The following is a 13,374-nucleotide window of genomic DNA, read 5'->3' on the forward strand; positions in this document are numbered from 1 at the left end:
GGGCAGAGCTGATGACGAAGTTTTGCTGACAAGGGGAGGGGGTCAAAAATGGCTAAAAATTTGCTTACGTAATACTTGAACGGCCCCTAACGAATTTTGGAAGGAGTGGGGGGGGGGGGCTGAGCCAGGACAGTAGCGTGTTTTCTCGGGACCCCGGGACAGTCTTTTTCTTGGAGCCCCCCTTGAAAGAGTTATTGATATGCAAAATAATTTAATAATAATTTTTGGGGGACCCTGTTCAATAACCGATAGTACCACGGTAGGACTCGGTGACCCGCGGGCTCCATGAAAACTTCAATTTGGCCCGCAATGTCTGAAAAGTTGAAGAGACCCCTGTAGTATCTCCATAATGTCACAGTAAAATATAGTCGGATGCGCAAGGGAGGAAACAAAAAGTCGAGAATAATAAGTAAGCGAGAAATAATGCTTGTGTAGTCCTTTATTGTTTCGTATAATTAACAAAATTAAATTTCCGATTTAAATTTCGTAACATCTGTAAAGGGTTGAAAAATTATTATTGTGCTGTATTTTTGAATATCATCTCTGCCGTGTCTTCAATCAACGACGTTTGCCGAAGAATATTCTTCCGAAAGGATCTGAAATAAAGAAAACAAGAAAGGGGGGTTAATTAGAATCGATTAAAATGTGAATATGTAAACCCATACCACAATATTTTATATTTTAATATCAAGTTATTGACGTCGTATGGTTATGTACGAGTACGCGCTATACCAATACCTTCTATAGCAGACGGTATTAGCTCTAGAAGGTATCTGCTCTAGACGGTATTGGCTATACCCCCGTGTACACTGTAACCTATACTGATCTAGTTTTATGCTGTTACACGAGTACGTATATCGACTCACCAGAGAATTCGCGAAAAATTGTCCGGTTTGGTTTTGCACCCAAAATGCTTCTTATGGCAAAAATGAAGAATAACCAAACCCGCCAAAAATAAGAAAAGTCTATTCGCTGAAGCAGCTAAAAATCCAAGTTTAGAGTCAGTTTTTAAGCTCAACGAGGCTCAACGTTTAGGGGAGTGTGGGCCACTTCATTGGTTTGGAAACGTGCCGCGGGCCGCTTGAGTGATCTGGAAATGTGCCGTGGACAATTTAAATGATCTGGAAATGTGTCAAGAGCCACTTACGTGATCTATAAAAAAAGCAGCGGGTCGCTTAAGTGAACTGTAAGAGTGCTGCGAGTCACTCAAGTGATCTCGAAGTGTTTCACTGGTCACTCAAGCGATCTCGAAGTGTCTCACTGGTCACTCAAGTGATCTCGAAGTGTCTCGCTGGCCCCTCGAGGGATTTTCAAATCTGTTGGCCAGTCACTCAAGTAATTTGCAAATGTACCACCTGCCACTTAAGTGAACCAGAAGTGTGCCACGGATCGCTGAAGTGATTTAGAAATGGTCTTCGGGGGTCGCTTAAGTGAACTGGATGTGCGCCGTTGGCAGCTTAAATTATCTAGATATGCACTGTTGACAACTTAAGTGATTTGGAAATGCGCCACGAGCCACCGAAGTAATCTGGAAATGTGCGACGGGCCGTTTAATTTATTAGATAATCTTTCGTGGCCACTTGAGTGGTTTGGTTATTTGTCGGGGACAGCAACAGATGAATCCGATAGCCCCATTTGACCCGCGGGCCATGGGTTGAGCACGAATGATTTAGTTATTCCTTTCTGCCTTTTGGCTTATTTTTTTGCTTTATTAGCCATGTTGCTATCAATAATTAAAAAAACCCAAAAAATAGCAGGAGAAAAAAGAAAATGTCTTCCCGGAAATATGTTGATGACAAAACAAATCGACATCGATAGATCACTACAGCTTGAGTTAATATGTTTTCCCATTCAATACGTGTTTTTGTTCATTATTTTCTAAGATTTGGATAATATCTTCAAAGATAATATATATCAAAATAATGTATATATTCAGATGCCTCGTATACTTACAGATCTGTTCAAATTGACGGTCAGCACACACACACACACCCGCAACCAGAAAGGATACCAGAGAAAGAAGACGGAATGAAATTTAAAGAAAAAATTACCATATCGGAAATTTTAGCGACGTCCTGCAAACGCCATAGCGCCCGGGAACATACCACCGAGCATCCCACCGAAGCCGCCGACAAACGGAAAAGATGGCATAACCGGGGGCATACCTACTCCGAAGCGGGATGACTGTTGACTCCATCCACCTCCTAGCTGTCCGGTGCCAGCCGAGTTGAAACCGCCACCACCTTGCGGACCTGCCACGGCCCCAGACATCGATCCGGCAGCGTTTCCGTTTGGATCCTTCTGTTCCTCGCAGTTGCAAACGCCGTTGACGCAGCTGCAGGATTGTGACTGCGAGTAGGACACTGCGTAGCTGAACATGCCGACAACGACCAGAGTAGCTAGAACCACCTTCATATTGCTACCAAATAGAAAACAAAAAATGAATCATTAAAACGGATATGTATTAATATAAAAATGGAAAAACGGTTGAATAGTTTTCATAAGTACTGAACACATAAATGTCGGGACTAGGTGCGGATTCAGGACGATGTGACGGGAGGGGTGAAACGTAAGTTCGTTTGATCGTCCCATATTTTACGGGACAGACAAAATTTTTCCATACTAATTGGCTCTCGGGGGGGGGGGCGGTCGTTTCCCCGGGATCGACATCGACGCCTGAGCGAAGTCACAACTTCAGCTACGAATGGAGCGGAGATAGGCATCTTCAGCTACGAATGGAGTGGAGGTAGGCATCTTCTCGGCTACGAATGAAGCCATAGCAGATATCTTTGGCTGCGAATGGAGTGGAGGTAGGCATCTTCTCGGCTACGAATGAAGCCATAGCAAATATCTTCGGCTGCGAATGGAGTGGAGGTAGGCATCTTCAGTTGCGAATGTACCTAGGCAGATACTTTTAGCTGCGAATAAAGCCGGGGCAGATATCTTTAGCTGTGAATAAGGCAAATGTCTTCAGCTATGAATATGGTGGAGGCAGGCATCTTATGCTGCGAATGAAGCTGAGGCAATATCTTCAGCTATCAATATGGTGGAGGCAGGCATCTTAAGCTGCGAATGAAGCTGAGGCAAATATCTTAAGCTGCGAATGAAGCTGAGGCAAATATCTTAAGCTGCGAATGAAGCTGAGGCAAATATCTTAAGCTGCGAATGAAGCTGAGGCAAATATCTTAAGCTGCGAATGAAGCTGAGGCAAATATCTTCAGCTGTGAATCAGGCAGGAATCTTAAACTGCGAATGAAGCAGGACAGATATCTTTAGCTTTGAATAAGTTAGACACCTTCAGCTGTGGATGGAGTGGAGGCAGGCGGATCCAAAGCAATGTGTTGGAGAAGGTACTTATTGTCCAGGTGCATCGGATGATCCCGTATTTTACGGGACAGACAAATTTTCCCAAAATTATTAGGCCGGTTTCATACTGGACCGATACGATACGCGATACGACCCGCCACTCAACACGGATTGGTTAAAAAGCTGAATTTCAAGTTTTTTAATCAATCCATGTCGAGTTGCAGGTTGTATCGCTTATCGTATCGGTCCGTTATGAGCCCGGGCTTAGGACCCCCCTCTCTGGATTCGCGCTTGCTGACCATGGCGCTTAACTGAATGGGATACTTGGTTGATAGGCCCACAAGTGCATAATGATTCCAAATTGTGACCAGTGGGAGGGGGGGGGGATGGTTATGAGTCTTAATTGTTGGCCAAGTGGGTTATGTGTGTGTGTGTGTGTGTGAAAAGGTTATCAGACATCTAGATTTGGTGAAGGCGGTCTTATTATTACAAAATAAGTGTAATGTTCGTATATATAAATGCACTATATATATCAATCGATTTTAAATTGAGGAGGAATCATAATTTAGATTACAACCTTGTACGACGGAAAACGAAAGAAAGAGAGGCGATGACGTTAGTTACGGTAATACTTAGTGACCATATGCCCCGCATTTCTTCCCGACACATTCTCGTATTTTCCTGTAATTTTCCCAACTTCCACAAAAATGTCCCGTCTTTTTACGTATATGAACAAGGCAAGGCTAAATCAAGGACTAAAATTGTTTCCAAAACTTTTTAAATCATGTTATGATAATCATGATCATAAATATTAGCCCCTTAACGCTCAGGAACCCTATGTAGTTATCGGCCCTGTGTAGATGGAAAAATACATTCGATCACTCTTTTTCCTTCTTTCGAGACTCTTCGCTGGTGACCGTGCGAACGAAAACTGTTTTTTTTCTCCTTTACCTTAGCATTATATTTTTTTCATCTTGTCCCTCGAGATTTGACAAGTAAAAAAAATATATACATATATATCTACATAATATATACAAAACGTACTCCTCAGAAATCTTTTCTCCCTTCATTTCCTATGTATAATAATAACAATTTTTGAGATCTATCTTTGATAGTTTAACTACTGTACACTACTTAACCGAACACACAACTCTCTACGGAATTTCTAATGAATCGGCCAATTCAAGCGTCCTCCAACGCTTTAGAAAACTTGTCCTTTTGTCCCCCTTTTCAGGTTTCCAGAACCACTGTTTTTTTCATGGTAATTTGCTTTTTCAACACTCTGAAACACATATCTCTTCATTGGCATTAGTTTTTGCATGTGTTTTTTTCCACCGCACATTTTTACACGATTTTGACCAATGCCCTTGAAATTCCCAGACGAATCCAAGTTGCATCCAAGCAGGGAAGATGCTATTCTAACCACGGCCCAACTTGCCCCATGATAACATGAAAAAGACAGTCGGAAAAACAGCTCCTGGAAGAAGAAAATCGCAATATCCATTTTGACTATACCATTGTTCATCAACAGCATAAACCGGGCGCTGAAGGGAAGGGGGTTAGCTATTCCATTCAGCAATAAAGAAAATAAGAAGCAAACAACAATGTTGCAAAACAAAGCAACACTCCCAAAATATTTTTAAAAAAAACCTTCTGAGGGTATAAAAATAAAGCCGCCCTCCTTGCTCCAGGCGAAGTAATAAAACTGACCAGAGAGAAGTTGGGCACAGTTCATTAATACTGAAAGGTGACGGATCATTTTTTGTTCCTTTTTTGCTCCAACTAATTGTCCGAGACAATTATATAGCTTTTTGGCCGGCAGATAGAAAAATAACGAATAGAAGTTATCATTAAATAATCTCAATTATGAATAACCACAATCGTTTAGGTAAGTTTGATACATTTTTCTAGATTTGTCCCTTTTACCGGTAATCATGCATAATTCTCGAGTAAAGTTGGCAAGTATGAAGTATGATAAATATGGAAGAAATTTGCGAAAATATAACTTAAATTCAACCACTTATCAATTTCCTCCGTACGTGGTGAGTGCACTACATATATTTTGCCATAAAAACTAAATTACCGTATTTTAACGTGTATACATTGGTGATCACTGGTTTCGACCACTTTTGTGACTACAAAATTGTCACCCAAAATTTTAATGTGTGATTGCTAAATTGGAGTCCAAGGATGACACAAATAGATACGCTGTTCTGATTTCATGGCAGTGAGGACCCGGCTGTATTGATGGCGGTGGTGGTGGTGTAAGAAAAAGAAATGATCAAATAATCATATTGACCCCTACACGTACACGCTTTTGGCAACAAATTTGGAGGACCTCAATTTAACGAATCGGTGATAAATTCCGCAACTTTGTTCTAACCAAATCGCACCTTAGAAAAAGGAAGAAGGAGAGAAAAAACCAGAAGAAAGGAAAGAAAAATAAATAAACAAAAAGGAAAAACGGTATAAGTAGATATTACAAATACAAAGGCCCCAACAAACAAAATGCCCAACGAGATGGCTGAAAAAAATGCCCATAAAATATGTATGTCGAATATATGTCTGAACTATATCGAAAATACAGCAACCCAATAAGAACAATAGAAAAACCAATAATTATGATAAAATACTATAAATATACTGCCCATAAAAAATTATGGTTGTCTCATCTAAGTATGTGGATGGCTTCTCCATTTATCCCAATATATTTATCGTATTTCTTTTTAAACGTATCAGTTACGTTAGAATTCACGACCCCCCCCCGGAGGTAAGCTATTCCATTTATCCACAATCCTATTAGAGAAAAACTCCCTGCGACACGCCCCCCCCCCAAAAACTGTCCCTTACCAATCGATACGTCGATACTGATCTGTCGCCTCGTCGAAGCAGTTGATTGACGATGTATCAACAACCCGTGGTTCATTTTATAAATCCCGTGGAAAATTTGAAACACTTCGATCATATCCCCCGACACCTGCGCTCTTCCAATGTAAACATTTTCAAAAAAATCAAGTCTTCCTTCATAGTTTAAGCCCCGTTTGCCATCAAGAGCACGCGTAGCTCTTCTCTGCACCCCCCCCCCGCCCGACCAATCAATGTCCCTCTTTAAGTATGGTCTCCAAAACTTGTGAGAAGTGGAAGGATCACTTTAGGAGAACGCGGAGAGACCTTTTTGAGAATGAAACCGAGTATTAATATTAGATTTTTTTTACCGCTGAACAATCTTCAGAAAACCTGATCCGCTCTTCAATAAGAATACCCAGATCGGTAATCCTAGTTGCATCTGGAATTATAACACCATTCAACTCATAAGTGAAACCTGGGTTGTTCGAACCAAAATGAGCGACCATCGTCAGCCCATGCTGCAATCATATTCAAGTTCGTCTGGAGCCTCTCCCTTTCGCTTTGATTCTCAACTACCCCCCATAAGGTTCATGTCATCTGCGAATTTGCTCACAATCCCATCGATACTCTGATCGAGCTTATCGATGAAAAGTGAAAAAAGGACACCTCTCTCTCTCTCTCTCCCCCTGAGAACTCTACTTTTAACACCTGTCCAATCAGACGATTCCCCGATCACCATAACCTAGTGTGACCTATCTCGAAACCACGATTCTATCCAATTCAACTAGTTGCTCCCAATCTCATGTAAACGCTTCAAAAGTTTACCATGTTGAACCTGATCGAATGCCTTCTGGCAATCAAGATAAACAATGGCGACATTTCTACCTTTTCCAAGTATCATATTCCTCTTTTTACCCTCGCCCGACGTGTTCTCTTTCATTCTTACATGTATAATATAGAAAGATGTGTGGAGAAAAAAACCATCAGCAGGAATATAGAAATAACAGAGGGGAAAAAACAATTTCGGTTATATACTATAAATTTTCTTGATGAGGAGAGAGGAGAGAAAACTCAGAGTATTGGATTGAATTTATTCCGCTAGCGTTTGAAGGAGATATTTCGTCCGTGATCGTAAAGGCATTGAAATATTTTCATAGATCTGTGTAGCACAATCCTTAGTCGATTCGGAGCAAACCCGACTTGGCGAGAAACGCACTGAATGGCAACCCTAATTACATAAATATTTAATAATTAAATTAAAAGTTATTTCTAGAGAACTTACCTTCAAATATTCCTTTGTCTTTGCAACAAAAAGATGACCTTCGTTCGCAACGAGATTCTGCGTCGGACAAACGGTGCAATACGAATGCGTCAAATTAATAGAGCAGTTGTGTCAACAAGGAGGATGTTAGTCACTAACGTGGGACGCTGAATCGAATTACACTTCGTCCAATGATCGACGTGTTGATTCTTAGATTTCGTCGAGCGATTTACGGAAGATATATACTCCCTCTCTCTCTTCATATAACAAGGGCCATGGAATCTTCGAGATTATTACTTATTCATTTCCACCCGCCAGCCTTCTCTCTTTTCCAATCCCCCCACCCACCTCAAAACGTCACCTTGCCTTTTTACTGCGAAAAAAAAATTTCATGACCGTCTGTCTGTGAGTGTGTGTGTGTGACGCATGTGATGGCTATAAAGCCTACGATAGGTCGAAACGCAATAAGCTACGGCAGCTGAAATCGCAGGTTTATGAGAAAATCAACATTCGAATTGGCCTCACGGTGCCTTCACAGACACAAGTTTACGTGTCGAATTTTTCGAAGAATAGATGTGACATGACACCACCGTCTTCAGGAATCGTGTCCGTCGTTGCCATCCTTCATAGACATTCCCTCTTTTTTTTTTATTTTGGATTCATATATTCGTACATAAAAATCATACGCAGTCCTATAATTCACGACTATCACAGAAGCGTACGCACACGATACAGTTGTTTTTTTAGTTATGTCTTCCTATTTTTGATAATGCGGGGGGCCCCCCATAATTTTCCAAGAAGCCATTGGAAAACAACTATTACGGAGCATGAATGAAAACGAAACGAAACCCCGAACATAAAATTTAATTTCGAGGGCTAGAATATGCATATGATACTCCATAAACACGAAATAACACAATGGACGTTTTCATTTATGATTTCATCTCCCGTAAGAAATAAGAACCATAAAAATGGTCTGCAATATTCATTTTTTTTTCTTTTGTCGAAAGCTACTTATTGTGCATAATGTAATAAGCATCATGAAACGAAGAAAAAGATCAGCGGAAATGATCCATGTACCCGCCATCTCTATTTTGTTGATATACTCGGGTATTTTTTCCTTTTCGTGGAATAAAAGAAACGAATTCATATTTTTTACGACTTGTTTTTATATACATGACAATTTTGGCATTTGTTCCGGGCTGTAAACTTTTTTTTTTCTTTTTAACAGTCATGCAATGTACAATGGGAGGTGACCGGCCGAAATTTATGAATTATATTTTTATCATTATTAGCGGAGGTCTCTTTACACTGTGTACATTGGGAAACTTCAATCAAAATGATAATCACATGATTGGGAAATTTGTGCGCTATTTTCGTTTAAAAATGTAGAAAATCAAGTTATGCGATTTATTCTAATTTTTTTTCATAAATTTGAAATTAAAAAAAGGAATTTTTATAGATTTACTTCATACGAAACATTCTGTACGCCATAATTAAAAACATTTTTTTGTGTGTGTGAGTTTTCTGTGATTCTTAATTAAAAATTTCAATGCAATGCTTTTTAATTTTCTTACAATTTATTTGTTTTAGAAATTTAATGATACTGTTCATAAAATTTTCAAAAAAAACAAACAAACAGTATTTATGGTTTTTGATTCGTTATGGAAAATTATTCGTAAACATAACATCTATTAACCATCAGTAACTTTAAAATAACATGAAAAAGTAATAGTGGGCTTTTCAACCTGTTCTTTGTAAGTACAGTATGTATTTCTCTTATCTAAAATCTGTATTATTATTTATATATACAGTATGTTACGCTCGAAGCCTGAAGCCTGGTCAGTCTGTGAATTTGCTGAGAGTTACGGCCAAAGTCAGATTATTAGAAATGACAAAAGTTTTTTTTACTTTGGTAAGCCATTTCATGAAGTGGCAGGAGATCAGTGGTGGCTAGGCCAAGAAATATGGTAATTATATGTCTTGATAATAAATAAACAATCAGTAATTTCATTTTTCTTCAATTATTTAGTGAATAATTTCTTTTAAAAAATAGCTTTAATCCTTTTTATAATAATTTTCGTATTTCTTATAAAACTATTGAATTACCATTCCAATTATTTTCCATAATTTTATAACCAATTTTATATATAAACATACTTTCAAAAAATATATTTGAGTGATTGGATGATACGAAAAGTTATAGTTTGCATATAATAGAATCGATTCTTGCTATAACAAAATTCGTTGTATAGAAAATTTGTTACAGAGAACTTTCAATGTTAGGTGTAAATTGACAAAAATAAGAACATTTTTCTGTGAAAAACTGCTGTATACGAGTTAGTAGAAGCTCATTATATATAACGAGACTATATCATATATGATTAATTCTAAATAAGGGAATTTTTGTTAGATAACTGGATATAAAGCAAAAAAAAATTGAAATTTCTTATGGAGTACAGTGAAATCTCGAAAGTCTCCGGACAAAAAAAATAAACTATCGTTATAGAGAGATTACCGTTATATATCGGGAGACATCATTATCATGAACCACCAAATTTATGCAGTTTTTTAGCGTCTCTTCTGAATCGGGGTTGTTAACACCACCAGAAAATGCACTTATACGTATTAAGTCAAAATAATTTGTGTGTGGAATGATGAGTCGGAAAGTGCTTTTTATGCAGTATAACATACGCCTACAGGCAGCAGACGCTCGCTGTTCACCGATTACGGTCACGCAGGTGTTCAAGCCCGACGAAGTTTGTGGTTCTTACTAGCAGTAATTGTAAAAAAAAAACGAGTCATTTTGCTGTGACTAAATGACTAGATATATAAGAGATTAATGATAATATTTGTTTAATGAATGAATTGTACCATCATATCTGTATTTATCCTAAAAGTGATACATATAGCACTTTGTTATAGTCGAATAGATGTGAGGTGCGTACTACTGTATTACGATCATATTATACGGAATACTGTATTATCAGAGTAGGCGAGAAATTTTCCTTAGTTTTTCAAAAAAAAGAAGTTGAATTCAGATATATAATGTTAAGTCTATTTAACTAAGCTTGTTTGTATACAGTGAAACCTCGCTACAACGATACTCGATATAACGATAAATTCCTCTGCAACGACATTTTTTCAGGATATTTCGGAACCGCCAGAACGAAATGCTTTATATTTCACTCAAAATCTCCTTCTCTCAATAGGTTTTAAAATTCCTCACCACACCAGTGCTTGTTCTTTAGAGGGTGTTTAATAACATCGGTATTCTTCACTATCGACCATCAGGAAGTTACCTTGGAAGTTCACCTTGAAGCTACTTTCTGTATAGTACGCAAAAGTATTGTGCAAGAAACTACACCACACAGGGTGAAATGATTAACTGAATTTTATTTCATTTTATTTATTCATCAACTAATAAATTAGAAATGTTTGCTGTGAATAAATACTTACAAATGCGTTTTAAGTAGGCGTGGTTCTAACACCGCCAATTCAGAAGAGATGCCAACAACAGCAAATATTTGGTGGGTCCCGATGATAATGATTAGAGCCAGGAAGTTCTGGCGAAATGTCATAAATGTCTTTTTTGCCTATGTTTACTCGCAAATTTTAGAAGCAATATTCCATAGAACTTCCATACTTTTAGCATTGAGAACTTCAAAATATATATATATATATATTTTTTAAATCTTCAACTTCAGTATTAATTCTTGTCAGCAAGACCCCCCCCCCCCTCCTTGGCCCCATTTAAACGTGAATAGGCTAAGTTCCCGAGAGATAGGAAGTTTAGTGTTAGGCTGGGATTACACTATAATAGTTTGATAAAAGATCTTTCACAAAACTTGAAAAAAAATTAGATAAGCCTATTGGTTGCATTCACTCGAATGTAACGGAAATGCTCATTAGTTTCATTTTTCAAGTTTTACAAAAGAACTGTTATACAACTTTTATAGACTAATCGTGGCCAAAGAAAAGCTGTGAACAAATGAGAAAAGTTTGTTTGACTACATGCTTCACATAACATGTCTTGCTCACGCATCGCACAGCATTGTAGGTAAATAGCTGGCCGATGACTGTCTCAATAGCCGATTAGTTGACATCATGGCTCACACAGGGCCTCTGGGGCCCATGTTGTTTTGATTTTATTTTTCTAAATTATAAATACACTCTGCAAATAACTACAAGTTATTATAGACATGCGAAAATCATCACCATTATTTGAGATCTTTTTTAAAATCGATGCAAATCGATCGAACACGAAACTCAGTATTTGAAATTTTCATTAAAAATGGTGTCGCTATTAACGTTATACATACAATAGTTTTTATACAATTATTCTACGCAATTTTATCTGTCGCTACTTTGCATGCCAGAAAATTACATATTGTGTGTTCGATTGAATCAAACTCCGACCGATGCAGATCTCAGTATTGCGGTAGGAAGTCTCCCTTTCGAAGGGTTAGCGCACCAACCTTTCGGCGATATCTTTCTTTTTTTGTCTGCGTCCTGCGCCGACGTTTATCGTGCTACACGTACAGTTACAACGCCGTTTATGATTAATAAGGCCTAACCTTGAAAGACCAAAAACACTTTTTTTTGGCATATTAATAATATCAACTTGGCTTACAATGCAGTTATCATACTATATGGGCGTGCTCGGTTCTATACTATACTATACTATCATACTATATTATTAAAAAAAAAATAGAGAGAGATTCAGTGAATGCAGCTGATTTTTTAGTTTCAAGTTCAATCCGATTTTTTTGCCAGTATTCGGGTCCTTATTGTAAATATCGTAATTTTTAGTTACTTTTCCTTTTTTTGAATTAATTATAAATGTCTTATTTTTACTGTATATTTTAAACATTTTGAGTGCCTTTTTTTGCCTGCCTATTTTGTATCTTTCTTGGTGCCTAAACTTCCGGACTCTAGTGACGATATAACGATTAATTCTCGATACAATGATAAATTTTCATGATCCGCGGAGCATCGTTATATCGAGGTTTCACTGTTTTTTTTAAATGGTTGGAGATTATTTTTTCCATCTTACAAATATTGGTACTAAAAATGTTAAGGTTAAAATATCTATAAAAGTAAACCTTCAAATTAATGTTTACCTTCAATTTATGTTTGAAATTAATGTAATTTGTAACGTGATTTCTAACTTGGTAATGTGGAATTGTTTTAAAATATAAAGAAACTCTATTGTATATGATTAATTCTAAATAAGAGAACCGTTTGTTCATTAATTGAATAGGAAAGAAAAAAATGTAATTTGTTTTTGAAAGTATAGTAAAATCTCGGTATTTTAGCTCGGTGTTGGTTGGCCTATTAGGGGTGCGTTGGCTTTGATTTCTTTTTTGACCTCGGATAATCGAAAGAATTAAATTTCTCTCAGCATAATAGCTCTTCGTAATGAAGATCCTGATCTTTGGCCGGTGCTGCTTATACTATCGACCACCGTATTTTTGAAATGTGGATATTTGTTGTGAAATGTGTACGAATCCGCATACATTTTATGAATGCTTTGAATGGGACCTTGTTCAATTTTACTAGAAGTGGTTATTTGTGATGTGTGTTCATCGTCACTGCCGCTTTTATGTGTAAGTATCCCACACTTTTTGAAGTAGTGAATATCAAACTTCATATTTGACTGATTTTTGACGGAACATCGCTGAGTAATTTTCAGATTACCAAATCCACGCGAGCGATGCCGCGGGTAACAGCAAGTACAGTATTATAAATAATATGTATATAAATAATAGGGCAAATTCAACGTTATCTCAAGTTTTTGAGGCAAACTAAACATTCAACTAGACACGAATGAAAATGATAAGTGCTCTAATTTCCAGTAAATGGTCCCCACTAAGCGCAATAAGAGAAATGTTCGGTGGAAAAAAGACTTTTCGTAGAAACGTTGCAACTTTGCATGCGCCACGCGTAGTAACTAAAAA

General features: G+C 37.6%; 1 protein-coding gene across 2 annotated transcripts; it reads right to left on the reverse strand.

Moving 5' to 3' along the window:
* Positions 1-421: 421 nt before the first annotated feature.
* LOC149084345 (uncharacterized) lies at positions 422-7,494 on the reverse strand. Of its 2 annotated transcripts, none has more exons than XM_089234720.1 (3): positions 7,436-7,494; positions 2,166-2,419; positions 422-596 (listed from the first exon to the last, which is right to left on the reverse strand). In XM_089234720.1, the coding sequence occupies exons 2-3, from the start codon at positions 2,413-2,415 to the stop codon at positions 559-561; spliced, it is 288 nt and encodes a 95-aa protein (XP_089090846.1). In that variant the 5' UTR covers positions 2,416-2,419; positions 7,436-7,494; the 3' UTR covers positions 422-558. The 2 variants fall into 2 exon arrangements, with proteins under 2 accessions (XP_089090846.1, XP_089090845.1); XM_089234719.1 differs by having other exon boundaries at positions 2,052-2,419.
* Positions 7,495-13,374: the final 5,880 nt, after the last annotated feature.

Source organism: Pholcus phalangioides, unplaced genomic scaffold (genome assembly GCF_987345545.1).
Source record: "Pholcus phalangioides strain wild (caught in Gottingen) unplaced genomic scaffold, Ppha-v1.0 ptg000008l_1, whole genome shotgun sequence".
In the NCBI taxonomy this organism is placed as follows: domain Eukaryota; kingdom Metazoa; phylum Arthropoda; class Arachnida; order Araneae; family Pholcidae; genus Pholcus; species Pholcus phalangioides.

Bases quoted from the DNA above. Each gene is read 5' to 3' on its own strand.
- LOC149084345 (XM_089234719.1), bottom strand. From the start codon at position 2,415: ATGAAGGTGGTTCTAGCTACTCTGGTCGTTGTCGGCATGTTCAGCTAC.